This window comes from Triturus cristatus, chromosome 6 (genome assembly GCF_964204655.1).
Source record: "Triturus cristatus chromosome 6, aTriCri1.1, whole genome shotgun sequence".
In the NCBI taxonomy this organism is placed as follows: Eukaryota; Metazoa; Chordata; class Amphibia; order Caudata; family Salamandridae; genus Triturus; species Triturus cristatus.
The window spans coordinates 1043723319-1043749876 of record NC_140589.1 but is presented as its reverse complement, the minus strand read 5'-3'; the positions used below and the strand labels follow the sequence as shown (position 1 = coordinate 1043749876).

Genomic DNA, 26558 nt, shown 5'->3' with positions numbered 1-26558 from the left:
TACGATTTAACAAATGAACATGATACTAATTTCAAGTGTGTTGCAGTCAGAGTGTGTGCACGGGATGCATATTAATCTCTTCCTCTTACAGGAAAAATAATATATATACATTTATATATATACACGCGCACGCACACACGCTATGGCTGGTTTACATTGGGTTGGTAGTTGTATATAGTGGCACAGTTGGTTGAAAGAGATGGATCGAAATGTAACCCTGTGTTATTGCCAGTGGCTGACACTAAACGCATTCCACCCTCACTGTTTTCTCCTCTTCTCTACAGGTACCTCAGTATATTTCAACCAAGGTGCCAACGCTTATGGGTAACCTTTCTATATAAAAGTTGGCATTTGTGTGTTGTCAAGTTGAGCAATATATATTAACTGTAATGCTCCTTATTTTAAGTTAGACTTCTTCATATATGAAATGGAAGATCCACACCCGCCCCCACCCCCTTCTTGCCATGTTCCCTAGATGTGGGACTGCATACAGTGACTTAAGAGGGCTTTAATGTCTCGGAGAAACCAGATTTAATTGGGGTTTCTTGTGGGCTGTCCAGGAATGAATGAAGAAAATGATGCGGGTCCCTCCTGACTGGGGGAAAATGTTAATTTTAAAGTAAAATCACCGTTATTGGTTCAATCTGTCTACCACATAAGGCTTAGAAACGTATTCACCCCAACTCCCACAGGCAATACATAGGCGGTCAAATGTCTAAGGGAATCTAGCAAAACAACAAAAGGCACCGCACACACAATAGCAAGCAAGAAGACGTAAGACCAACATATAGCACTGAATGATTAGTTGTACATGCAAAGCTGGAATGGTAAAAGATGGAGAACACTTGAAGCACATCCATGCCTCACTGCCCAGAGCCTGAAGCGATCCAGACAGGTGTGTTGCTGCCCTCACATGTGGAGAGGTTCAATTGAGCAGGTTACAGGTGTAAGGGGAAATGTCTTAAGCCATGCCCATTTAGCAACAGCCTTGTCACTTGTGATGAGCATGACCTCACCCTTTCCCCTTTCCCTGCCAAATCTGTAACTTCCTGTATGATCTGTGGGCCTTTTTAGGTCGAAGTCTACTACACAGCGCAGGTGTCCGTTCAAGACTTCTTTGGGACATTGTTCACAGTTTCCTATTATAAAAAGAAAACCCTTCCCTCCTTTCCATCCCTACTCCATCGGACTCATCCCAAACCTTGTGACTGCTATGAACAACCAAACATCCATCTCAATATTTCGCCCCTCCTTTTTAACCATGCCACCCAAGTAACAAAAGCAAAAGGAACAAATGATGGACGGAATGCTGAACAATGCAAACATTCACCCCCAGTCACAAGGATCTGGGTTTAATCCATTGTTCTTTTGCTTACCACACCACCCCAGTTTGGACCCAGCCATATGCAAATCAGTCTTGACCATGTTTCTCACGGAAACAGTCCAGCCCGAACTGCCAGGTCCTCCCTGGACTGGAAACAAGCATCCCGGGACTGGTTTCGGGGCATCACCCCTTGATCAGCCCGGCAAACTTAAATCCAGTGGCACAGTAAGCCCGGGAGCCACGTTTGGACATACCCTTACCTCTATTTTAATGATATATATATATATATATATCCAGGATCCCAACAAACTACTACGGTGGGCCAAACAAGGGCACAGACTCCAGTTAAAGATGCAATAAAGAAGATTTTTTTGTCTTAGCATGTCCGGATGACGCGTTTCGACCACAAGCCTGTGGTCTTGATCACATAGTGCGCTAACGTGAAAGGCATTCAAATTATAGTGACATAAGTGACTTTACTATGTTCATAGTGACAAGGCAAAAAACGTAACACTTTTGCAGCACGTAGTAAAACATCTCGTCATCCCTTGATGACTAGGCACAGCAATGACCAGCACTTTTAGTAGCAGGCAGAGAAAAAAGACTACCACTCTATATATAGGTGCACATGGCCATGTGTTCTGTACCATCTGTTGTGCGCGGCAGATCAGAAGGTAAGCTGGTGTTGGCGGTGCCAGAGGCATGGTAACTGATAAAAGAATTCATGGATTGGGTTATAAGTCTCCCAACAATAGTCTGATGGAAAACAGAATTAAACTGTATCCCACATGAATCGTGGATGTGTTTGTCCAACCTATAAACCATGAATGCCATGGGGCCCAATTTAATATGGGAGGAATCCGGTGTACCATCATAACTAAAAGGGGAACACTGAATGTAACGCATTAATTCCTTGGAAGCATGTGAAAGCCAATGCCAAAGTCTATGTACCAGTCGGCGCGCAACTTATGCGGTCAAGTTATATAAGCTTAGTGATATATATATATATATATATATATATCACTGGAAAAAAACAGGTTACAGTGACGTTATAGTCAGGTGAAAACATCAGCTAAAATAAGCCAGTTATCGTTATCTCAAATAACTATAAGTCATGCACTAAGGTAAATATAACTCGTGCCCCCGCGACGCACAATTTTTCATCAATACCTTCTTTACAAATGCTGCAGTGATAATATCCACAATGTCATACAAGATGTCATGAGTGATGCAATATGTGGGGTAATTAGCAGTGCATGGCGAGGGCGCACCTTACAGTTACCTTACGGAACAATTTATAGATGAGATAAGAATAACTGGCGAATTTCAGTGGTTTTGTACATTTAAAATTGTATGTTTTGACATTTTATCTTCACTAAAACATCATTTCATCCCATCTTTTTCAGTGAATTCCTAGTTTTTGAAAAAATGCAAAGTAATATTTTATCACTATAGTTAAAGCTCATCCCACGTGCGGCGGTGGTTGGCTATAGGCAGCCAACTCCATACCGTGCATGGCCAAAGTTTGTGTGTGGTGTGGGTTTGACCCACAGTGTCCTGCATCCAACCCCACACCCCGTCTTCTGATATGCACAGGTCCTGGCTGCACCCAGGTAGACTAACTGACTTGGCCAAAGAATTACAACATTTTAAAAGTGACCATGATATCTTTCTCCAAAAATCACCAATAGTTTCAATATAGTGTATATTTCAGTAATTCACACAATGCAATGTTTAATACTAGTGATTATAAAAAAGTTTTCCTTTAACAGTTTTAATTGTTGCAATTTGTGGGCTGAAAAATGTGCACTTAAGACGTATTTTTTTTGTTTAAACAAAAGCAACATGTTTCTGAATCTTTCCTTTTAACAATTTGTAGCCCCCAAAATGCAATCATAAAAAAATCACAAGAGGGCTTTGTACTCCAGTTGAAGAACACAGAGCTCCAGCTAGGGGTGCCTGCGAGGGAGCTTGTTTTCCCTTCAAATTTTGCCACAGATTTTCAGATCCTCAGAGGATTCGCAGCAAAACGTTTTCCAAACAAATAACCCAGCTATCCCCCCAGGGACCCCACTACGAGGCCTAGGGGGTCATGGTATCTCCCTTCAGACTTGGGACTGATCGCTGTTGATCTGGTGGCAGCAAATCAGATGTCAACATCTGTTGGCCCCGCGCAGATCTCTGTTGTGTTAAATAGACAATTTTTTTCAGCCTTAGTATTTCAAAAAGTACTTAGATTAACACATTCACAAAAGAGCACGCTTTCTGGAACAAGATCTAGCATTCTGTCAAATTTTGTGAAAATCTGTTCAGCTATTTGGTCTATAGCAGAGTCTCATTTTTCAAAAGAAAAATGAATGGGAAAAAGCTTTTTGCCCCCACCCCCCTTTTTTCCTCAGGCCCCTGCTTGATGGATCACCCTGAAACTTTCCAGTTAGGAATTGAGGTGGAAGAACCGCTTTTATTAAAGTTTTTGAAGATTTGTCAAGCAGTGCTAAGCAAATGAAAGAAATGCTTTTCCTATGGAAACACGATCCTAAGTGTAAATACACAATGGCGACTGCCACTGGATAATATATGCATACTTTAGCAACTGTCCTGAATACAGGAGATGAAAATTTGCTGAGTTGGCATACAATGTATTGACAGGGTACTTCAGGCTGCAGCTGGGGAGAGGGGGGAAATCATGGACCAGTTAGAAAAGGAAGATACACACTAATGCAGAGAAAGACGTGACATTTCATCCAGTTTTGTTGGGATTCCAGTGACAATTGCAGATGGTGGTTCTACCGGGTCTCAAAAGGAAGGCATCTTTTTGTCCTCTAGGTGCCTACCTCATCCCGACCATACAAATAAAGGCAGTCCCCAGATCTGGTTCCAGGTTCCGATGAAGGACAATGAGTATCACCCACCAATCATTCCGTTCTCTCACCACTTTGGGCATCTCATGCCACCTCCCCTTGAGAGAAGACTGGGGACGTCACTGGACTACCTGGGGCTTTCAAGTGCCAACAACTACCACCACAAGAGATGGAGGGACGCAGGTGGGCACTTCCTCTCTGTGTGCTAAAGTACTGCTGCCTGCCCCACTGCGCATACATGCCCGGGCAAAGCCCGATCCAAGGGCGGGACCATTTGTGCCTGTTAGCAAAAAGAAGAGGCAAGGCTGGGCAAACACCCACCCTCCCCTTGTCCCTGCCTGTGAAAAATCCTCTTTACCTTTGGCTGCCGTCTTCCATCTATTTAGTCCTTCGCTATATCTGGCTGGTAACACTTTGTATTGCCGTTTTGAAACTTTGGGGACTCTCAATTTTTATTCCAGCATAATAATATATTTCATGTGGGTTCCATGCAAATTCCTCATTAGAATAGCTGCCCTACCTTATTGAGTAGTTGCTGTTGAATACACAGTACATTCATGAGGAAGAGCAAAGAAGATTTACCACTGGGGATGAAGTAGGAGCTGAAGGGGACAAGGCATGAAGCAGAAAATTGCACACTCCAGGCATTAATGATATGATAGAGGAGGTAGAGGACATTCTTAATAAACAGAGGAAACCGGCAAGGGTTCATTCCCCCTCCCTCCCCCAAAACAAAAAAACAACAGTGTTATAAGGGAACATGTACAACTAAATGTGAAACCTCAGATAGAAAAGCCCTTGAAGCAGTGAACGATCTAGCAGTCCTGTCCCCACCAGTAATTGGTGCCTCAGGTGCAGCAAGCAAGAGCGTAGCAAAACCCGACCAGCTGACTGCTGTTTCTCAAGTCAAGGCGCCTTCCTCCAGAGAACCTATTTCGTCCTGCCGGAATAATACAGCTATTGTAGTCGGCAACAATCGTTTTACTCCGCTTGCGACCCCCAAGCATGTCCCAATCTATCACTGCTCTTGAAACGTCTGTTGGACTATGACTGATATCAAGACCCTCTGGGTCTCACTGAGCAGGGAAAAAATCAGCGATACTACTGCTAAACTCTTTATTCCCCGGCTTTTGTGACGCAAATAGAAAGTTAGCAGGCCTGCTTCCGAGATCAACGGAAGGAGACCCCTTGAGTAATCAAGTGAAGCCTCCCACAAATCAAACAGGAATAGGCTCTGAGAGTAACCCATACGCACCTTCACCTAACAATACATTGCCCCCAAACTCTATTGGTGTGCCTACAAATATACGGGTAAGTCTGATCGCCAAGGTATTAAAGAAATGGGCCCTAGTAATAGTAACGGGGGAAATCACAGCATTTGAATTTGCAAGGAGTATTAACTAACTCATTGTCTAACAACAGATCATGTACATCGAATTCATAAATTAATAGAGGTATGAGCAGGAATCATGCCTCCCGCTATCCAGACTTTGCGTAGAATAGCAGGGGAAATCTTTGTGGCAAAGAACCATCGCCCTGTTCATACCACCAATAGCATTCAGTCAGGCACCACCAGGGAGGCTAACATTTACATGACAAATGTTCCGGAGCTGAAAGTAGGGGTAATCTACCATTACCTCGCGGCCACTACTACGACTTCACATTACTGCGCATTTTTTATTTAGCAGAATCTTTTACTTCGCATGCTTTAAGTTTGCATGCTTCTACTTCGCATATACCGTTACTTAGCAAGGTCAATTACGTTCCTGACTATTCACATCGTTGTTTGGAAAAGGAGGTGCTTCCGTTTCCAAACAACGACGTGCAGCTCTGAGGACGCCTGAAGCAGGAGAAGAGAGGAAGCAAGGAGAAGGGAGGGACCACGAGGAGAGAGAGGAAAATGGGGCATTGTAGTTTTTGGGGTTGTGCAGGGTTTGTCTTTTAGGTTTTAGGGTTGTGTTTATGTAGTGTAGAGTAGTGTGTTTGGGGTTAGGGTAGTGGTTGTGCAGGGGGTTGTCTTTTAGGTTTTAGGGTTGTGTTTATGTAGTGTAGAGTAGTGTATTTGGGTTTAGGGTAGTGTTGTGGTGTTTGTGTAGTGTAGGGTAGTGTTTTAGGGTGGTGTTGTGGTGTTTGGGTAGTGTAGTGTATGAGGGTAAGGGTAAAAGAGTCAAAAATGCATAGAAGTTGTATACTTAGTAATATATTGCGAAGTAAATGCATATTTAGTACTTTAAATGTATTTGCGAACTAAAAGCATGTGCAGTTAAATCTTGCATAGTAATGGTATTTGCAATGTAAAAACATCGTAGTAAAAACTTGCGAAGTAATGGTCTGCTAAGTAACATCATATATTCGAAAGTAGGTCAAAAGGTTAACACAGGTGCTTTAATAAATCCGGTAATTCACTGGATTTGTTTCCATCGTCATGGTTATTCACTAATCCATTCTGACATACTCTATGCCCAACGCTTGTTCCGATCCCAAGAAAAATATGACTCCATCAAATTGGTTCTGAAAGGTTAAGACATCACTGATGGCTTACTGGCTCTGGATGCTTGAACAACTCCACTAACAGGCTCAATCATTCAGTCTAAAAGCATTATAAGGCCCTCAGGCAATAGCATTCTTTCTATTACAAATACTTGCTCATCCAGTCATACCCAACTAGGAGCCCGCGTTCCCTCCGCCGCGTCCCTCCCGCTGGCCCGGAGGCAGAGGGACCCACCCCCGAGTGCGGTGGAGGAGGGTCCCCGGGCACCACGGATGGAGACAAAAGCTTGGCACAGAGGATGACTTTCAATAGATCGCAGCAAGGTACCTGCTCTGCTATTTACGAAACGCTGACCCAGAATCAGGTCGTCTACGAATCATTTAGCACTGGGTGCCCCACGAACATGTGGTGCACTGAGGGCAAAGGAGGCAGCCCCCTTCCGTCTGCTCTTCAGTCCCCAAGGCAGTGGCTCTACCCATCGGCCCAAAGTGGCCGGCTATTTCAGGCCAAACGAGGCTCCCCTGCACTGCTTTATCCTTACTGTTTAGGGGGGATTCAGACTTAGAGGCATTCAGTCATAATAGCACAGATGGTAGCCTCGCCCCATTGGCTCCTCAGCCTAGCACAGACCAAATGTCTGAACCTGCGGTTGAGCAGTATTACTATTGCAACAACAAATAATCAGTTGGGTAAAGTTACGTTGTCTCACGACGGTCTAAACCCAGCTCACGTACCCTATTAGTGGGTGAACAATCCAATGCTAGGTGAATTCTGCTTCACAATGATCGGAAGAGCTTACATCGATGGATCAAAAAGTGACATTGCAATGAACGCTTGGCCACCACAAGCCATTTATCCCTGTGGTAACTTTTCTGACACCTCCTGCTTGAAACCCAAAAAGTCAGAAGGATCGTGAGGCCCCGCTTTCACGGTCTGTATTCATACTGAAAATCGAGCTCAAGCAAGCTTTTGCCTTTCTACTCCACGGGAGGTTTCTGTCCTCCCTGAGCTCGCCTTAGGACACCTTCGTTGTCATTTGACAGGTGTACTGCCCCAGTGAAATTCACCACCTGCCACTGTCCCCAGAACAGGCTGCACCTAGCAGGCGCCGGGTGATTGGAGCCAGATGCGAGAGCCCCCGCCTCACCGGGTAAGTGAAAAAACAATAAGAATAGTGGTAGTGGACCCAGCACGACCCTCCCTTGTAGTCCCACTAGAGTATGGCAGTACAATGAAAACACAATTTTTAATGAGAGGTAGGTGTCCGTGGGGGCTGCGCATAGTGGGTGGGTTAGACGCAGGCCTGCAGCCAATCCCATGCCACCCACAGCCAGAAGCTGTGTACAGTGAGCGTTGGCTACCTCTAAGGATTAGGCGAGGCCAAGTCCTCCTGCTAATCCCAAAACACACAGCCGAAGACAGTGTATAGTGGATTGGTTGGTAGGGTGCAGAAGCTGGGTGCAGGCCAGGCCCTGTGGACAACCCTACGCCTCAAACAGCAGAAGGCTGGCCTTTAGTCGGGTGCTGAGCATAGGGCCTGCCCGCAGACCAGGTCGTACATTCAACCCTCCACTGTGTGCGGTCAAAACATATGCTTATTGAGGGAGATGGGTATATAAGTTCATAAAAAACGAATTAACAAAAAGCTTAAAGTGATGTTATAGGTAATAAGATCTTACATTGCATTACAAAACCTTCGTAATTCACTGAAAAAACAAAGGTTAAAGTGAAGTATGGGAATACCGAACTTTATGTAAAAATAATAAACCACTACAAATTCAATGAAAAAAAACAGAAGTTGAAGTGAGGTTATACCTGGCCACGTAATAATATAAATACGGTTGATTTAAAAAAAAAAAAAAAAAAAAAAAACACTGAAATAATGTTATGCGAGATGTTACCAGTGACTGCATCATAGATACGACTTAACATGTCATAAGTGATGTCACATGCAGTGTATGGTGGGAGTGCAAGTTATGGTTATCTCAGTAAACTATAACTGGGGGATTTTAGTGCTTTTTGTTTTAAAATGATAGTTTTATATTATTCCAAGGGGTAACTATAGTATCACTAACTTTTTTTCCCCTTCTTTTCAGAATATATGCTGATGTCTGCTCCACTAAGATTACACTCTAATGGAGATCAAATTATGTGGCAAGGTATTTTAATCATGAAGCAAAACAAGGTACATTTTGTTGCACATTCTCTACCAGTATTATTTTGATCCATTTGAGCGAGACATTTTTTTAATTGAAATCTGCAAACTACGCAGCAAAAATGTGGCATGTAGGTAAGGTAAGTCCATATGGTAAAGGTCGCAGCCACAGAAAGTCATAATTCCAATAGTCATGACCATTACATATTGTATTGCTGGATGCTAAACAAAACAAGCATTCCGGTGCTAATCAGTCCCCATTTCTAGCTTCACCCTGATAAGAACAGCTTTTACGATCTCTCACTATTGCAGTCAAAATCTGATTTTTAATAGCACAAACTGTTTCTACATTTTAGATTTCTAAGGGTTTCTAAATGCTACTCTCCTAACAACATAATTAAGTATTGCTCTCTTCTGTCTACTGCAGACCATTAAACAGTGGATGTCAATTATTTCACTCACTATTGTAATCAACATTGCCCAGCTGAAAAACAAAAATCAGCTTTTCAGGCAAACGACCCCAAAATAAACAAGTATGTCCTGAATAGCCTAAATGGTCGGTGGTAATATGTATACATCGTTACGTATTCGGCATAAAGGTTTGTAGTGTTACCAAAGCCCATCCATGGTAATACTGGACTATGTGACACTTTTACCAGTAATGCATCCTACATCTGGATTTCAGTTAACGTGTTCTTCTGCACAAATTACAGCAAAACAAACAACTGTATATTACACGCTTCAGTGCTTTTATTGCACATAATTCAGCAGTATAAACACCATTTCACGTGGGCCTGTGAAATGTTTTCCCCATTTCACAGAAAAAAACACTGATAACAGCTTCTGCAGCAGATCTTCCCTACTTTCCATTTTTAAGTTTCGCATGAGACAGTGCACACGCTTTTGCCTGCAAAAATCTGTCTCTTTATGTGCTTTTAGGCCACCAATTACTTACCACTGGTTGGCCTCAATGTCACACTTATTTTTTTTTCCTTTTCTTTGGTGAGTGTGTGTCAGCTTCACTTTGTGTCCATCAGTTTTCTTCCCTGGAGCATGAATCAAGTACTTACTGATTTCTTGATTAGTGTCCTTCTGCATTGCTTGCACTCAGATTGTGGCACTTTATCTTTTATTTTGTTTTTGCTTGCAAGACCATTTGAAACCATAAAAATTGAAGGTCGTGCTTCGTGTTATTTCCAAGAGCTGCATGCAAACAACTAGCAATAACAAAACTTAGTTGCATGTAAGCAATATCCAAAATGTACATTTTGGCTGCCCATTACTTTAATTTATGATTAAGCTGTAAACATACACCCTTTGTTTAAAACAGTTGCCATACAGTATGTGTTTTTCTGAATTAACATTCCCTCAGTGTCACATTCTCGTATTTGTAGGTTACCTCATGTAATTTAGAGGATGTTTTATTCATCATACACGCAATGTTTCCAAAAGGTGTATGTTTCATTCTTACTTCCACTTACCTCCACAGACCCCCTAATCCCTAAAAATCACCCTCACCCCATTACCTCTACCAATCCCCAAACCCTAAATTCACCTTTACCTCTCTTTACCTCTACCAATCCTGGGTGGCAAAATTCTGCATAGTAAAGGTACAAATATTTAGATGGGTGGTTAAACCCCTGCGTGGTAAAGGCTGTTTCCTCTCAGAAAGGCACATTTCCACCCCTTCTTTAAACACTCTCCTGCCTTCCCCCTAGTAATCATAAATGCTTTGGGGGCACTGTTGGTTGTTTCATGACCTTTGGTATGTTTGGTGGGCACCTTCACTTCTTTTGACAGTTTGCACCCTCCCCCACACCCTATACATTAGGTCTCACCCAAGAGCCCATGCACTGTCGCTTGCAAGACATTTAGTTTACTTACGGGGCTTCGAGCCCGCCTATTGCTTACTACTGGTTGACTTCCTTATCATTTATTTTTTTGCTTCACCTGGGGACAGCAAGTGAGTGCTTTGCCTCCTCTTCGTGAGATAGTTCCTACACAGAAGCATCCCCCAAGTATGCTTCCGCTGCTCAGAGTGCTACCACTACTCGTCACTTTTAGAGGTACTTTTTTAGGTCTCGCTAGCGTAGGCTGCGTGCATGCGCAGTCTCGCTGGCGAGATTTAATGATATGGGGTATTTTCTGTAAGGGGCATTAAGCCCCACCCCTCCATTGGCCGGCGTCACCGTTTATGCTAAACGGTGGCCAGCCATTGGAAAAGTGCTCCTTGTGACGTATTCGCTCGCCTTTTTCAGCCGTCCCATTTGGACGGCCTCGCCTGCTTTGCGTTCTTCGCAAAAGGTTTCTTATCTTTATAGGGCCAAACACATGGCCCCATAAAGAGAAGAAACCTTTCAGCAGGCGTGGCCGTCCAAGTGGGACGAAAGAAAAAAGCCTAGCAAATAGTCATGGTGAGCGCTTGTTTTTCATGGGTGTTTCAGAGAGCTGCATTGCAAGGTTTAGTGCGCGCGGCTTCAAAGCACTCTTCCTTTGTGCTGTGTGTTGTCTGTGCGCTCTGCTCTTCGTTTATTCTACACTTAATGCGTGCTCGATGCCCTTCGTGGACTATCTGCACTTTAAGAACATAGCGTTGTAGTCATTGTGTACTTTTACTCAGGGTTCTGAGTGTGCTCATGCATTCTGCTTTTTTTTTTATTCTACACATGTGCTGTGGTTTACGCCCGTTGTTATGGTCACTATTGTGGCACACGCTTCACGGAGGCGGGGGATTTGTATTTGGGAGCAGGGTATCACTTGTACTGATGATTGTTACTGGGGCAGCTGCGGCTCGGAAGCGGTTAATTCCAATTCTGCTGCTTTGTCATGATATATGTATGCATTATGTAGTATGCGTGCACCCTATACACAGAGATATGACCATGTTAGGGTCTCCGCCTCTACTTCGATCTGTCCTGCACGGTGGTTAACACGTTATCTTCCATGGTCCCACAATCACTTCCCGTATCTGCCAAGACTGACAGCGCCTAGAACCTGGCTCCGTGTCGCACCTAGGCGCCATAAAAAAGAAATAGAACCTTTCTACTGCTTCCTAGCAGGACATGATTACACATTTCATGCGCAATTCCTTCTTCCCGCTTTTATCTTAGATGATGAAATGTATATCAGTTTTCAATACAATCATTTCTATGTTCTTACACATGTCCCTCGAACATCCCCCACTAGACACTTGAATGCTCTTCCTGTTGTATATATTGGCATGAGCTATTGGTATATTCAATTCTGCTTTGTCCCGAATTACCCCTTGTGTGTTCATCTTCCTTCCGGTACACGCAGGATGCCTCCTATGTGTATGTACTGTGCTGCATCAAAGCGCTCTAAAGATGCAAGAAGGCAGCATGTGACGCTGTACAAAACCAATTAGGTCTCTCGAATAAGCCATTGTGGTATGGACGCGTGTACCCCTCCTCAAGTTGGTTGCCCGTCGAAGCAGAGGGGTCATTCGCATTGCAGATGACCACCGACACTTCCTTAAGGTCGTCACTAACCCCCATTTTAAAAGCAGAATGACCGCCTCTCGGCCCTCGGTGTGGCCGGGGGATGGGAGGCTGACACTGTGGGCCATCTGCTGGTCTATTAGCCATGTGCTCCAAAATCCCGCACCCCCACCCTTCCTCCGCTTGCATAAACAGATTTGCATAGGAAGAGCTCCCTGCACAGATATAGGCCCCTGCATTCATGGTGGTGCCAGACAGCGCACAAAACCTGGCTTACCTGTAGGGAGAGCAGGAGTTACCACCACAGACTGGTGAGACTGACATGTGACGGACTCTACCCCAGCCCTGCCAGCCGACAGCCTGTCACAGAATCTCCAGCGCACCCAGTCCTTCAGAGGCAGTTGCCTATCACACAATTTTCAGATTACCATGGCCGACTTTGCCCTAACCTTACCAACCATCAGTCATTCAATGCCTTCAGAGCTCCGTGACTTACACATTTGACTGGCTCGGCACCAGCCCTAGCAGCCATTGAGAAGGGAACTGTCAAGTAATATCCAGATTTTCAGCTGGGCACAGGACTGGCTGCGCCTCAATCTTACCCTCTTTCAGGGGCAGCAAGCTGTATTTTTTCACATAGTTGCATAAAACATACAATTTATTGCATCGAATACTTAAAATCCAGGGTGGTGCCAGGCAGAGGTGCAACTAGAGCCAAATTTCAGAGGGGAGGGGGCAGCGGCTACTAAACAATCGGGGATTATCCGGAAGGTGTTTTGTGACTGTGCTCGAGCCTCAGGTATGGAGGCCAGGCACTCCAAGAATGGGGCCTTCTACAATATGTGGTCATTTGCATGACGGTTTGTGCACCACATACTTTTGAAAAGTGCCCTCCTATTACATCGAGACACAAGACAGCGCTGTGATGCAGATGTGCGCTTGTGGGGAGAATGGGCGCGAGAGAAGGCAGCTGGATGGTGTAATCAGAGGCCTATCTGACTCACCCATCGCTGGAGGGGGCCTCGCCTCCATCTGCACAAACCACAAGATCAGATTAATGGAGTGAAAGTGCAATGTCCCCCTCTGCAGTGAGATGTGCCCAAGTGAAGTGGTTACTCAATGACCTCCCTTTTTTCAAGTTTTAAGAAAAGATGACTACAAATCTTGCTGCACAATGTATGAATCCCAGAGTACACTTCGCTGCGAATTCCAAAACACAGGTCTGTACCTAAGAGTAGTATTTTACATCCATGTGGACTATAGAGTGAATGAATAAGAATGAAGAGCAGACAAGGGGGCACGATGGCTCAGTGCTGTTGAGTATCAGTACTACAGATCATTAAAAACACTAAGAAATACAGCTATGATGTCATCTGCTTGTGTTGCCTCTTTGTCTCTTCTTAATATGGCCACATTTGCAAACGCAACACCCATGAGAGCCCTTTAACCTCCCTGTCTAATAAGCACCAAGATGCCATAGAATGAAAGTGCTGCATTATACAGGTTCTTTATTTATTCATTCTTTCATTCATTTGTTCACTCATTCATTCATTCATCCATTCTTGTCAAGCTACTTCTGTTCCTCTTTTGTTGGTCGGTTATGTGTTGTTCTCATTAGGATATCCTTTTAGAACCAACTTTTAAGACCTATGCCTGTCTGTGTCCAGGTGTTCTAAAGTTTAGTCTGCATATTGAGTTAATATACCCTACAACTGTATGCAGCTACACCTATATTTCAGCTTGTGGCGTCTGTTAAATGCATCACTGCTCATACGTTACACTTGATAAGATTGTCCTGGCAAAAACATGTTATTTACTACCCTACCTGAAGTTCTTCTGTGGTTCTTTACCACACATGTATCACATTTACATGAGTTTATGCTATTAGCTTTGAAAATGCATTATATTTATTTTGTTAAAAAACAATCACATTAATAAAAGCCAGTACCATTTACAAAGCCAATAGCTCACACTAGTGTAAATGCAATGCAATATGTTTCACATTTACAAATTTTTTAGCTATTACCATTTTGTTACTCACTGTGCGAGGGCCGTCCAGTCCGACTGGTGGGAGAGGACCCAGGCTGCTAAATGCTAGAGGCTGAGTGATGCAAGCATTCACCCACAGCCGTATGTCACTGTTGGTATGTGCTGTGCATGTGGAGGTCAGCTGGGCTGGGTGCACGGGGACATGTCTGGAGGGCCCTAGTGGGAGGGCAAAGATTGAACTGGTACGAATGCTCCACTTTACACCTGTAAAGGGATTTAATCTGCAAGACCGCTAACAAAATCTTACGCTTGCATCCACCGCGAGCACCAGGTATACGCCCATCTACCCGCCAGGTGCGTGTCCGCGAGTACTCTGTGCATGTATCACTCCACCAATGTGTGCGTGTATGCACACGTATGTGCTTGGAGCCTGCATACAGGGCACAATTGAAGGGTAGACGGTTCCACTCACCGTTTTCATAGGGTGGACGGCGTCCACCGTGCTAAGAAGTTGGGCCCCAAGCACATGTGCTGCAATGGGCCCGGTGACTTTTTCAGACACCGGGGCACATTCAGCAGCGCCTGCACCTTGTCTGCGTTGGCTCTTAGCAGCAACATGCAACCTGCCTGCACCTACCCTCTAGAACCAACCCCACCGTGCCTACACGTTCCCCCTCGTATGCCCAAACAAGCTCCAAGCTGTGGCAAGCACCACAACTCCCGTCCCCCACCCCCAAACCCCATGACGCGCTCTTCCCCACACAGATCTCCTGTAGTCCGGTTCGCCCTCCGAGAGATAAACTCACTGAGCTATTGGTATTATAAATGACAATGCGTTTTATTTATGTTTTTTTCCTAAAAACATAAGTAAAAGGCATTGTCATTTACAATGCGAGAGTTTAAGCTATTGGCATTGTAAATGAAAATGCCATTTATGTATCTGTTTTCAAAACCAACACATAGATAAAAGGTTTGTCATTTACAATGCCAATAGCTCAAACTTTTGCAAATGCGAGACCTATTGCATTGCAAATGCTTGTTCCTTTAGCTTGCACCATGTTCCTCACTTCCTCTTAGGCATTGTTGCTTGCCCCACAATGCTCCTGCACTGCTGGTTGCCTGAACCACCCTGTTCCTCCTCCACCGTTGATGCCACCTCATCCTCCTCCAACTTTGTTAATTGCCCTTTCCCATCCCCCCGGAAACAAAATGCCCAAAAGCCACACCGAGTTTCAAGATGCTACTAAAATGTAGACAGCAGTGCGCTCCCTGCTCTGCATGGAGTTTTTGCTGCAGTCTTCATGCAGGGCCAACACAGCTCAGCTTGGAGGTTACAAACAAGTGAGTTTTTTTTTTCCTTCAAAGCCTTCTATGTGTTTATTAGTTTCATACATCCCAGCCATGAGAACTTCAGATCACTTTAAGTAGATCCGTTTACATCTAGCTATTTTGCAAACAGGTAACCTTAAATGTCTCTGAACTTTCTCAAAAAGAACCTATGACTGCCTAATTGAACTTTAAGCTTTTAAACGTCCTCCTCGATGTCCCATTATGCCCCGAGTCCATCCTTTAACGGTCGGCACAGCTGCACTACAAGCCTTAAAGGAACTTTAAAGATATCCTATGCCACTACGATTCTAGAATTAGATTGGAAACCTGATTACTTTACACATTTTAGATTAAATGTTTATGCCTCCTTTTAGATATGTACTCTGTATTTAGAAAAACTAAATTGCACCTTAAGCTTTTAACTTCTTTTATCGATTATACGATAGGCCCAAACGTTTTGCACTTAACAGCCTGTCTTTTTACATTGTAAGATCTAACTTCTGTTGAAATATGTCAGCACATCACACTATGAGACTCGAACTGGGAACTTTGTTAATTCCAACCCTGTAATTCCTGTATGGTGACGTCGCCATCTGAATTGTTTTACCAAGTTTTATCATTGTTTTTTATGTTGCAAAGGTTTTAAGTAACAATGCAATACTAAAACTTGAATTTTGAACCTGGCCAGTTTATGGATGGCTGTCATTATTTATTTTTGTTATTACTGTTTGTGTTGTGTCCAGCAACCTCAGCCTTTGGCTTGCATGTTCTGATCCTACTAAAATAAACTGTTGCATAAATGTGTATTTTAATTGTGTTGGTTTACATTCGGTGACAAATTGCTATTTTTATTTGTTTTTGTAACCTTTTTTAGTGAAGGCAGGAGAGTAGTTTCATACAAAAAAAAAGTATCATTGCCTCTCGTAGTAAGCGCTGGCTGGATCACAGCGCTTTTTTTGTAACTTTCAATAATGCTGCAAATCATCAGCGCCGCTGTACAACATGTATATAAGAAAGACAAAGCTAAAAGATCTTGCATAGGTGAGACCTATTGGCTTTGACAATGCTTGTTTAATCTATAGCCTGGGCATGACATCTAAAGCAAAACCGGAACATTCTACTTGCCTTCTGGCCCATGGTTAGCTGAACATTGCCAGAGAAACTTCAAATATTGTTTAATTTGAAGTCTGTGTGTTGATTCAAACCCCTTTACATTCTAAAAGAAATCAGGACACTGTCAACTGAACATTGCATGACTACCTTCAAAATCGGAGCATAACTGCTGCACATTATTTAATCAGCAGTCTATTCATAAAAGAAAATGTGAACATTCTAATGGAAAATAGCTCTGTCTTGCTGGCAGTAGCTTTAAAATTATACTCCAGTATTTTACTGCTTTCAATAAACCTTTTCTTGTTTGAAAAAATAAATCCTGTTAATCGCACCAAACAATGTAATATAACAAATACAAAATAGTTTAACTTGAATAATGTGTACTTATATTGCAATTTCAGTATTCTCAACACATTTACAAACAACTCAGCATCACCTCATGGTTTAGGTCACCCTAAATTATCATCGGAAATACAGAGACAAATTACAGTAACTCTATATGCACACACACACACACACACACACACACACAACAGCTCATGTTCCAAACCTTTTAAAGTTAAGAAGGGAATGTGTCAGGGATGTGTTCTGTCCCCATTCATCTTTACACTATACTTTAATAATCTGAAGTGTTCCCCCTTGTTGACAGATGCAGATTTTGCACTGGTGAGGACTTCACCTACCCTACTGTATGCAGATGGCATGGTGAGTGAGTGCATAAGTGGTGGGTGGGTGTGTGTGGCTATAAGGGTGAATAAGCGAGTGTGTGAGTTTTTGTATGGGTAATCGAGTGGCTGTATGAGTGAGTCGCTGTGTGAGCGGCTTAAATGGAGAAAGACAGGGTGCATGAGTGGCTATATGGGTTAGTGGGTGTGTGAGTGACTAAATGGTGAATGGGAGTATGAGCACTGTATGGGGGAGTAAGCAGGGGGCATGAGTGCATAGGTGAGTGAGCGGGTACACGAGTGGCTGTATGGGTGTGTGAATGGATGTGTAAGTGGGTGCATAGGTGAGTAAGTGAGTGTGTCAGTATGAGTAAGTGGGTGTGTCAGTATGAGTGGGTGGGCTTGTCAATAGGGGGTGAGTGGCTGGTTGTATGGGTGAGTGAGAGGTTCTATGAGAAACTATATGGTTCTCTCAGTGGCTGTTTAGATGAGGGAGTACATGTGTTATCTGTGTGAGTAAGTGACTAGGGGTGTGAGTATCTATATGGGTGAGTAAGTGTCTGAGTGTCTCTATGCCCCAGTTAGTGGGTGCATGAGTATTTGTATGGGTTTGTGAATGGGTATGTGAGTTGTTGTATGGGTGTGCAAGTGGGTGTATGATAGGTTGTATGGGGGAGTGAGTGGGTGTGTGAGTGGTTCTGTGGATGATATCATGAGTGATGTCATTTGAGATGTCATGATGTAACTTACCATGTCATGAGTGATGTAATATGAGAAGTGATAAGCAGTGCATTTCAGGGGTGCAAGTTATAGTTAACTGAGGTAACTATAACTGCTGAATTTCTATGGTCTTGTAAGAGTGAAATGCGGGCCTAACAGTTACAGTGGGTCTGTGAGTGAGTGTTTGATTGAGTCTGTCAGTCAGTGTGAAGTAAAAAATTAAGTATGGGGGTATAAGGAAGCAGGTCCTACTGCCAGCTCCCCCTGTCACAGTCTTCCTGTCCAGCTTGCCCGCAGTCCACTACCCTCTGCTGCCTTCGGTTGTGTGCCTGCTCTGCTCGTTTTTCTGCTTCTCTCCTTGCTTCTGCCCTCTATTTTGCCTCTTTCTGGCCGTTATTTTGCCTTTCTACTCACTGCTGACCTTTATTGTGCCTCTTGCGGCTCGTTTCTGACCTTTATTTCTGCTAGTTTCAAACCTTTAGTTTGTCTCTTTCTGCTGGTTTCTGAACTTTATCTTGCCTCATTCTGCTTGTTGCTGACCTTTAGTCTGCATCTTTCTGCTTGTTTCTCACCTTTATTCTACCTCTTCCTCCTTCAGCTGGTTTCTGAGCTTTATTTTCCCGTGCCTGCTCTTTTCCCACTGGACCATGGGAGGAGCCTAAAGGTCCCCAGCGGTCCTCTTTGCTTCCTGCGGGAACCGGCATTGCTCTTGCACAAAGGGAGCTGCTGGAATTGCAGCTCCCTACATCGAGAGCAATCTAATTCATCTCTTTCCCTGCCTGCAAGTCTGTGGACAGGAAAAAGAGATGAAACCTCCACTTTCAGCAGGCAGGAGCACTTTCACAGTTTCGCCTGCTGGAGCCGGGGTGTTTCTTTTGACTTGGCGGCAGCTGTCAAGCAAAAGCAAACAGCTATGTCCCAGGGACATAGCAGGAGTTTGGGGTGACTGTTCCCGGGCCATTATGCTCCCGAAGGGAGGCCGCGCAGCCCCCTTCTTTAATATCCTTGGCTCGGAGTGCAGATTCGGAAGCATGTCACAAATGTAGACATGTGCCATAACATATAGGTGGAATTTACTTGGCTTTGTTAATCAGGAGGTAACCGTTTAGCTTAGCACATGTAAGAAAGAGAAAGGAAATACACTGCTGCAGAAGTACTGATTAAGATATTGTAAATATGAGATCAGCAGAGGGATTGCTGATCGGAAGGTGGGGTATTCTCACAAACTGGGATAAACATACAAACAAATTGAAACGAGCTAACGCATATGTGGCATTGTTTTTGCCATGACTAGTATATTAGACAATTGTTATGGTGGACGGATTTATCACTTCGTTATTGTGCTTTCTGCGTTACCATTTGTATTCCCATTATATTACTGCATCAGCGTTTTCCGCATGTAGGATGTTTTTATTGTGTGGGTTTTATTGCACTCAAGATGCTTTCATTTTATATTCCAACTGCTCATCAACTCGTCATGCCTTTGCTCAGGACATAGTATTTGGTTTAGGGCTCATTTCCTCAGCAAACTTACACTCTGCTTCCCATTTGTTTTATCTAAATATAGCTAACAAAAAAGCCTCGCCTGTTCATTTTGTAGAAGGTCTATGAGCAAACACACTTCCAGAGGCGAGGTCAAAAGTAAGCCTTTTCAATTTCGACAGTGTTAGTTCAACAGTGGCAATTTAAACCATGTCAAGGAGTCTAGTTTGCAATCAGAACCCCTTGTGGAATAAGGCCGGCCGTTATTCCAGCATGTTAACTGCGTACACGTAGGACATAGGCATAAAATTGGCTCTAAAATCATAAAAACAGAATTCAATGTTCTTCTAGCAGCAGATAAGGCAGCAGAAACTTTAAGACATCCACCTTACAATATTCTTAACTGAGCATTTAGAAACGGGCGACAGTTTCAAAAGGGAAGAGTTTTGGGGTTTCTATGTCGGGATCGGAGGCGAGGAAACGGCCCTCTCTCGTCTTCCCTTCCTTTAGTAAACACGAACAGCAGCCCTCGTCAACAGTGACATCCTGCATCTCCCGAGAGGCGTATGAAAAGATGATCCATACGAGCAAATACTTATCCATATCCATATATACATGACTTCCTGTTGACGCCCCAACACTGTTCGCTGCTAAACAATCAGTTAAATTGCTCCCTTCTTCGTTTGCTTATGTCTGTAGTGTGCACTTAATGACTGACTGTAAACATTATCCGTTGCCAAACTGGTTTCTCTGCACACGTGTGTCTTCTTCCTTAACAGGCAGCACTAACATGGGAGCGGTGATTTTATTTTGGAGAGCGGGGTGTTCCTCACCGACCACTAGATAGCCGCTCTAGACAGAGCCCACGAGTCCCCTTATCCGGCATGCTGCCTTTAATTATGGCGCATACACAGAACTCGATGGCAAGCAACAGAAATGGAGCATTTAGACCTGCGTAGGGGTCGATCTGTTATTCTATCTTACCTGTAGGGAGACACCGTGACCCCACACTCGGTCAGTGATTAATATGGCTGAATTGCAGAGGGGCACACTACTGCCATCCTTCTGAGCTGACCAGTATTACTGAGTGTGAGCATCCCCCGCCCCTCCAGAGTAAAAGACCCAACAGTTCTTACAAGCAGATTGTAGGGTGTCTGTGTGCCCCTTGGTGTTCTTAGCATTTTCTCTCCACCCTTTACTAACATAGCTAGGCCTGCATGCAGACACGAGATCGGAGCCTATATGAAGAGAAAGAGGAGCATTTTTATCCCATGGGGTGACATCTTTATAGAGATAGTGGATGCCTCCATCTAAAGGGCGATGACTAGTGAGCTGGGCCCCTACGGTAAGACATTAAGGACATGCGCTGCAAGTCTTGCTGAACCTTTCCCGGGGGAAAAGGCTGAGTCTCACCACTTCGGACGTATGGACCCCGAGACTCAGAGTCAGATCCCAGCCAAAGCCAAACACAAAAGGAAGGACCGTAAAAGGGAGAATGATTTTGACAGGCTCAAGGCTGCTTTCCTAGCTTGGTTAAAATGCGAAAACAAACTAGCAGCGCAGAACCTCCTACGGCAACCATGCCACTAATAATTTTCAGCTTAATGTACACCTCTTCTTTCTCCAGGACGACAAATAGGGGGGCTATAGTACCCTGGGGTGACGGATGAGGAGGTAGCAATACCAGCCAACTCGCTCAAAATAGTTAAAGGCTACCAGCCCCAATCAGGCAAAGGATGATTAGAGAACATTTTTGTAGGATTCGTTTCTATAATTTACAAGTTCAAATGCGGATATGACATGACACCATAAATGGAGAACCTGTCCAAGTGCAATCCTAATCTCTGCTGGGAAGTATCAGAGCGGACTAATATTTCAAAGAATCAAGAACAGCAATGCTGATTCCAATAACTGCAGCATTCTCATGCAAAACTCTTGGAACCTAAGTTTGGACTTCAATTACAATGTGTGTTTTTTATTAAATACTTCAAGGACACCAGGGAAGTCAGATAACATTCATAACTGTCCATGTGTATTAAAGGCTATCCTCTCAGGACTAGAAACAGATCAGATGAGCTCCCAGCTACAGAGATCAATACATGAGCGTCAAAGCAAGACTGGCAATCCTCTGCTGAGCATGCCCTTTAAATACTGGTGCGATGTGCTTGCTGGGCTCCTTCGGTACGGGGAGGGGTGGTTGTAAGTGAAGGGAATGGATGCAGAAGCAGGAGTAGTGGAAACCGGGGAGCAAAAAGGCAAGTCCTGCGGCTTCTGGACATGGCATGCAGAAGTGGAAGGCCCTTAGAACATGGCCAGTAGGCACAGGGCTGAACTGCATGCCTTTGGGGAACAGATAGCAGATCTTTATTTTTCTTAGGACAGATGTGAAAAAGCAGTTTTCGCAGCTTCCATAATAATGTAAATGGTGATGTGAAATGTGACGGCACCAAGTTATGTCGCAAATGAAATATGTGATATCTGTTAAGTGTAAGGTCACGATTAGCAAAGATGGGTTCGTTTTTTGTTCAGGAAATGCTATAACTCAAATTTCCCAAAAGATTTCCAAGAGCTGGCAAGACTTGCTCTCACATAAATGCTGAGTCCCAGAAACCAGTGAGATCACCAGGAAAGGTTGCACCATCTCACCAGAGAATAGAGAAAGCAAGAAAGGCTGTAGATCAGCAATAGGAGGATGTAAATTTTGTTTCTTTTGCTGAGAATTTTCAAAGTAAGGGCCGCAGAAGAAGAGGCAGTCGAGATGTCTAGTGACGTGTTTGCCTTCTTCCCCGGGCTCTCTGTTTTCCAGGGATTGGAGCTCTCACAATTATATGTGAAATAATTACCACCCATAGTTGTCATACCTTGCTACCGGACAGGACGCAGTTGCTCCCTTCTGACAACAGCACTGCGAAATCAGAGTGCCAGGGCATTGAGTAAATCGGTCTTTCAGTTCCACCAAGCTACAGTTAGGTTACATCTACATTTTGCTGTTAAATGTGTTGTAGGCTAACTTTCTACCTGGCTGCATCCTCGCTTCCTTGTCTGCGCCGGTCCTCTTAGCCCCTCCCCTTCTGCCCCTGCCTCGCACGTGCTGCTTTTGCTCGCGGTTTAGTTTAGTTTCTACTGTCCCGGGCTGTCCTCGATCTTACTGACGCCTGCTTCCGGGTGCATCGCCATCCTTTATTAGAAGCAGACTAACGGCTTTAGGCAAGCCTAGTGCTATATATAAAACTGCATAAATACATACAACAAAATTAGATCTTAAACAACGGACATGCAGGCACAGTACTTTTCAAAAGAGGTATGAACGAACTTTGTCTGAATTTAACACAGAAAATTACAAGCAGGTGGAAGCTAAAGCGCCTCGTCACCAGCAAACAGTAGCATTTTAGAAACACTCTTTTTAGAGACGCCCTCTAGCTAGCAGCGCCTTTCCAATCCACAGGCTGGTGTGGCGACATGCAAACAATGCCACTGATCTTGCGAGAGTTTCATGGGGTGTAACGACTGATCAATATCTATCTGGAAGCTTTGGACGTGACCTGCAGGTTTTAGAAACCAAGCCAACCCGGCAATTGTGAGATTTTCACTACAATAACTGATGAATAAAATATGCGGCAGTTCTTTCTTCCAAAAGGCAACTAGCACACAAACTGCACTTCACACCGTTACCCGCTTTCACTAAGTGGGCACTTTGTAAACATGTGGGCATTCACCTGATACTCGTTGGGCCAGAACGTGCTGACGGCCAACTCCGCCCGCAGCCAGTCTCTGCCGGTCGAGACGGTCACGTTCCAGATGGGGTTTGCGAGGGGTCCTTTGTTCACGCGCACAAAGATGTTCAGGCTCCCCGGGCTCGAGCCCTTCTGGCTGAACAGCAGGTAGCTGAAGTCGATGCAGTGCGTGTCGTTCTCTTTCATGGTGGGCAGCTGAAGGCGCGCCTTTTCTCCAGGATCGTGGTGAGAAGAGTCCACTATCATATAAGACCCTGGGAAAAAAAAATCAAAGAGTAAGGAAAAATCAATGAAAACAAACAGTCCTTTGTATTTAGAGGAAACAATGATGCATTCTGCTATCTGGGGCACATTTAACCACGTGGTGTATAGACAGAAGAAAAAAAACAATACTGCCGTGTTTCTCGGCGCTTTCCTGCTCAGCGCCCTCACCATCTTGCGACTGCAAGGGAAGCAAAAAGTCACTTCTGACAAAACATGGATGTATTAGAATCATGGTCAGCAGGCGTCGTGAGCACTGACTCTTGAGAACGGTGGTGGCTAGGGCTTAAAGGAAGGCCCGTGCCTAAAACAAGGACTATGGTAATAAATTAAAGCCCATGAGTGAATACAGGGTGGTAAGCGTTCCAGGGATGTTCTGGACACCCTACTTCAAGTTTCAAATCTACCAACAGTAGGTGACAAGGAAAAACCTGTTTTTCGATGACAAACTGATGGTATATAATTTTATGCTTGTATATTGTGTGCTCATTAAGTATCAGATTTGCCAAGCACCAGTTGCATCCCAATACTTCATGCCACAAAATGAACAGAACATGTTCTCTACTGTACTGTGTATTCCAAGGCCGCTGCTCTGTTAAAGCTCAATTGTTTACTTTATTCAGTCACACATGCACTACGCACTAGCTAAGTCCTGGAGGGCATCCAAGATCTCAACAATGCGTAATGACAAAAGCTGAGTTAAAGCCTAGAAGGTATATTGGAGAGGTTGAGGTGCATAATTGAGGTTACATGACGATCAGAGCCAACAAATACTGAATAAAAAGAATAGGCAGTGACACTTGATATAGAGATTTGAGACAAAGTGCATGCAAAGAGGCAGTGTTCTAAAATAAGCGGAAGATGTGACCGAAATTCAGAATTCTACATGAGTTCACAATCAATAAATAACAGGGTTCTTTTTCACCAATGGGTTCAATGCGAGAACCTCAATAATATTATCTCACTTGGAAGCCTACAGAAGGAAAGTCCTCACGTTTAATAAGTACGCATCTGCTATACTATGCTACACATGCTCCACTCTCAGGAGTGCCCCTATCTGCGCAGAGGTAGGTATTTGGGGGGTTGGCGGGAACATTTCTGCTGCACTTTTGTTACAAGGGCTCTGCTGCAAAACCACCCCCGGTAACAAAAAAGACTACTGCAGGTCCAAAACCGGCCCCTACCCTTCTGGCACACCAGGGAAATGCCCTTTGCCCACTACGGACAGTCCGGCCCTGGGCAGTATCCCCAATCTTCCTTTAGCTATCTTTCCCACCCGTCATATAATATGTTTGGAAAAACTATACCTGGTAGTCCTGTCACCCTCTCCATCCCAAAACAATGAACTGGAGAGGAGGTTCAGTGTAGACAGTGGCTTTGTGGAACGTGCTGGCAGCATGGGGAGAAATTTCCCTGTAAGTTGGAGTTCTGCAAAGCACTGGGGCTTGGAGGGAAGACCGCAGCTCACAATGTCAGTGTGTCACCTCATTCTCATGCCAGTCACATGTCTACAGAGAATGTAATTCAACATGCTACTACCACCTTCAGATCTCTGGAATTGTGGCGAAGACAGAAGAATACTGCTCACCCTTCACTGGTTGGCTAGGGATTAAGGAGGCCTGAAGTCATTGGGGGAATAAGAGAGGCACAAAGGTTTCCCACTTGATGTCAAATTAAAATCAAGTTGTGTCTTTCATGACTAAGTTGTAATAGTGAGAATTTCACATTTAATATTCATTCAAATAGTTTCCTATGGATGTTATTCACAAGTAGATCCACAAATAGTATACACAGTGGCAGACTACATTAGACATTAATGTTATAAACAGAGGATTTAGAAATAATAAGGTGCTACAGTTTCATGGGTTAAACGAGGGGGTGGTATCTATCAGACTTAGCAAGGTAGAGGTAAAGAGCAAAGACTAGGATGGTGACACAAATGGCAACAAGCCAGGGAGGATGTCCAAGTGGTCAACATTTGCACTGCATACCAATGGGAGGGCAAACTCCTAGAACTGGAAAGCATCAGACTCTTTAAGGACATCGACATCACTGGATTCTGAGGGAAGCCCAAACATTCCTACTGAATGTACAAAGGAGGAGATAACAAGATCTAGGATTAGAATAATACACTTGAATGTCACAGGGCTTAAAACCATCAAAGCAAACAAAGATACTATGGAAGTCCTCCAAACAGGAGGCATTTTATGTTTACAGGATACATGGCGAACAACACCAAGTTCTATTAAAGGCTTTCAGGCCGTCCATACATTGGCACACAAGAAAAACCTCTTTGAAGACCCATTGGTAGGATTTTGATCTTCATAAAATTAAATCTGCAAGTACGAGTTAAGGAATGGCCCGCGCACTCACCCAATTTCCAGATCTTAAATATTAAAGGACTAGGCTTAAATGGAACACCAACTACCATCGCAGTAATCAACCTCTATGTTAACCCAAAAAAGAAGGAAAAATTCATGAACATTAAGATAATCACAGATTTGATCAAAGAATACCTTTATGAACACCAGGGTCGGAGTGGATCGTGACCGGGGACTTTAACATGAGAGATGTTTGCCGCCTAGAACAAAACTAAGGAGAGAGTGGGTGGAAGATTATGGAGGCCTGCATCAACAAATTTAAGCTGGGGTGTGCACGTCAAAAAGGGCTGTTAAATACTAAAACATAAGCCACCTTTAAAAATATTTCCACGTTAGTCTACATCTTCCTGAGCAAAGACTTATTGAGGCGGTGCGAAGAATACAGGGTGCGACACACTACTGCGAGTGACCGCAATCCACTATCCATTTTTAGGTCGAGCCTAGAACAGCGCATGCGCTGTTGCTCGACTTTTAGTAAAGGGGATCTCGAAAGTGCTACCCAGGCATTTGCTGGCTGGCTACAAGCTTGAGTGCACGTGCACGCGCACCCATCTGCCTTTCCTTTGTTGTCATGGGTAATTAAGCGCCTCTCTCC

At 44.0% G+C, this 26558-nt stretch overlaps 1 protein-coding gene across 15 annotated transcripts in view; it reads right to left on the bottom strand.

Moving 5' to 3' along the window:
* PTPRK (protein tyrosine phosphatase receptor type K) overlaps positions 1–26558 on the bottom strand; it is a 1135739-nt gene that overhangs the window by 796184 nt on the left and 312997 nt on the right. For all 15 annotated transcript variants that reach the window (XM_085611847.1, XM_085611842.1, XM_085611846.1 and 12 more), the window contains one exon: positions 23304–23575. In XM_085611847.1, coding sequence (XP_085467973.1) covers positions 23304–23575 — 272 coding nt within the window. The remainder of the gene's footprint in view (positions 1–23303; positions 23576–26558) is intronic.